A 2,330-nucleotide genomic window follows, 5' to 3' on the forward strand; every position below is an offset into this window, starting at 1 on the left:
GAAGCAACTGAACATATTGAGAAAGCAAAAAATGAGACAGACCAACTCAATGAACAAGCCAGTGAGAAGATTCTGAAGGCGGACGTATAACAAATTCTGCCAACCATTGTTTTTCAGAAGAGGTAGGAATTGATGGCCCAATTCCCAACTTTTTGAGCAACAACATTTGCAACAATCTCTATGCCTTCACTGCTTGGGGAGACAGATGGAAAGGCACTGTGTTATTTAACCAGAGTTGAAGTGACAGAATTGAAAAGTAATAAATCAGGTCACAGAACAGATTTTCATTGCGATGAAAACCTTTCCTTGGAAAATAATTGCACCCAAAGAATTTCATCTGAGTGCAAGCCGTGATGCATTTTCAAAGTCCACGAAATATCTGGCAAGGATTTGATGAAATGTTCAAATCCAATGCAGGATAAAGCCAGCAGGAAGAGGCCGAGAAACAAAAATCTGGTTTATGGCCATTCTGATGGAGGTGCAGATAAGTTGGGAGAGATCATCAAAGGTGGTATTTGCCAAAATCCAATTCATTACTACTTGCTTCCTGATATGGAAGATGAAGATGGGGATGGAGAAGAGAAGAAGATGATGATGGAGGGGGAGAGGGAGAGGATTGAAAGCTACCAACAAAGAAGCTGATGAAGATGAAGGAGACGGTGACTAAGGAACACGGATGGATTCCAACCTTGTTTTTAAAAGTTTCCTCCAGTCACTGGGAGCAAGTTACAGTCTGGATTTTGTTTTGTTTTGTTTTACTCTTAGGCTCAATCATTCTGCCCTTAAAGTCTTTTCTCTCCCTTACATCCTGACTCTCAACTTATTTTGGGTGAAATACCTTGAGCAGAATACAGTGGGAAAAGAATCTCTAACACTGTCTGTTCCCAATTCACTTTTTTTTTTTTAGTTTTAAAAGTATTTTTATTTTTTTCATTTATTTTTATTTATTTATTTTTCTTTATTGATTAAGGTATTACATATGTATCCCTATCCACTCCTTGTCCCCTATAACCCCCCTCCCTCACTCATGCTCTCATCCTCCTGGTGTCTGTGTCCATGGGTTAGGCTAATATGCATGCACACAAGTCCAAATTCACTTTTATCCCTTCCTGACTCAACAAACACTGTGTGGAATCAATGCCCCTGTGCTCCGTGGGAAAGAAAAACCTGCTTACTTTGCTCCACTGGAGGCTGGAGCCTCAGCCCGCGCAGTAGTGCACAGAATTCTAGTTTTTTCCTCCTTTCTCTGTACATTGAGCACACAGATTACACTGTGTCTCTGTGAATGTAAACAGCATTTACCAACATATACCTGTCTACTTACTCTTGTATGGAACATTTAAAAAAAATAAAAATGGGTTTATAGAAGGTCAAAGGGTAGATCTGAGATATTTGGGTTAGTTAAGTGGGCATTTTGACAACAAGGTTTCCCCTTTGGTATGTTTAATTGTGATGTTTAATGGACTTCCTTGCAGTTTAAGATGAAATTCTCTCCTATGGCTTGGGTGCTGCCACTCAATGGGACAATAGCAGACCTGCAGAATCTTATTTGGAATCATCATTCCCTATTGTATTTTGTTCCTGTTTAATTAATTTTCTTTTGTTTGTTTCACTTGAAAGAAAAGATAATGCTCAATTTTAAACATTAAAAGTGTACCAGTTGCTTTCTTATAATGAAACTAAATGTGAAGTTTACCCCAGTAACAAAACAAAAAAAAAGAAAAAAGGAGGAATGAATACTTACATCTCAATTTCCAAAGATCAGTTGCTCAAAAAATGTTTAGAACTAATACTGGGGATAGAAGAGAAGTGAGGCACAATTAGCAAAAAGCATGAGAAGCAGCCAAATAAAAATTCTAGTAAAAATGGTGTCACTAATTATGTGAGATCCAAAAGCATTTGTGACACCTGCATTGGGCTAAAAAACACCAACATGGGAACACATTCCAAAAGAACCTGGGTTTCTAGAACAACCAATTTACCCACCAAGGGAATCTGAAATTCAACTTGATACAGGAAAAATGAAATGATGACAGTAACAGAGCCTAGAAGTTTAGATCATCTCCATTCTACAAAATACAGTCTTCCCTCTTGATATGAAAATCCAGTCCTCACACCATCTGGACATGAAATTACGTTTCCAACTTCACCTCTCAATGGGTTCTAACAAATGTTCTGAATTCCACCTGTCCTTTGATGCTTACTATTATCTTCCAACTTCTCCACTTTGCCATTGTGCAACTGGAGCCTCTCTTTCCAGAATGTCTTCCACCTCCTCCTCTTTTCCTTTATTATTCCTTCCCCACTTTGCACTAGGAAAATCCATCAGA

At 38.4% G+C, this 2,330-nt stretch overlaps 1 protein-coding gene across 4 annotated transcripts in view; it reads right to left on the bottom strand.

Moving 5' to 3' along the window:
* LOC102240114 (cytochrome P450 4V2-like) overlaps nucleotides 1–2,330 on the bottom strand; it is a 74,207-nt gene that overhangs the window by 46,846 nt on the left and 25,031 nt on the right. The window contains exon 9 of one of the 4 annotated variants that reach the window (XM_014539012.1): nucleotides 1,745–1,792. The exons of the other annotated variants lie outside the window; for them this stretch is intronic. Within the exon in view, the coding sequence (XP_014394498.1) occupies nucleotides 1,770–1,792 (23 nt within the window). The 3' untranslated portion in view covers nucleotides 1,745–1,769. The remainder of the gene's footprint in view (nucleotides 1–1,744; nucleotides 1,793–2,330) is intronic. 4 annotated transcript variants of the gene reach the window in all.

Source organism: Myotis brandtii, unplaced genomic scaffold, assembly GCF_000412655.1.
Source record: "Myotis brandtii unplaced genomic scaffold, ASM41265v1 scaffold2070, whole genome shotgun sequence".
Lineage (NCBI taxonomy): Eukaryota > Metazoa > Chordata > Mammalia > Chiroptera > Vespertilionidae > Myotis > Myotis brandtii.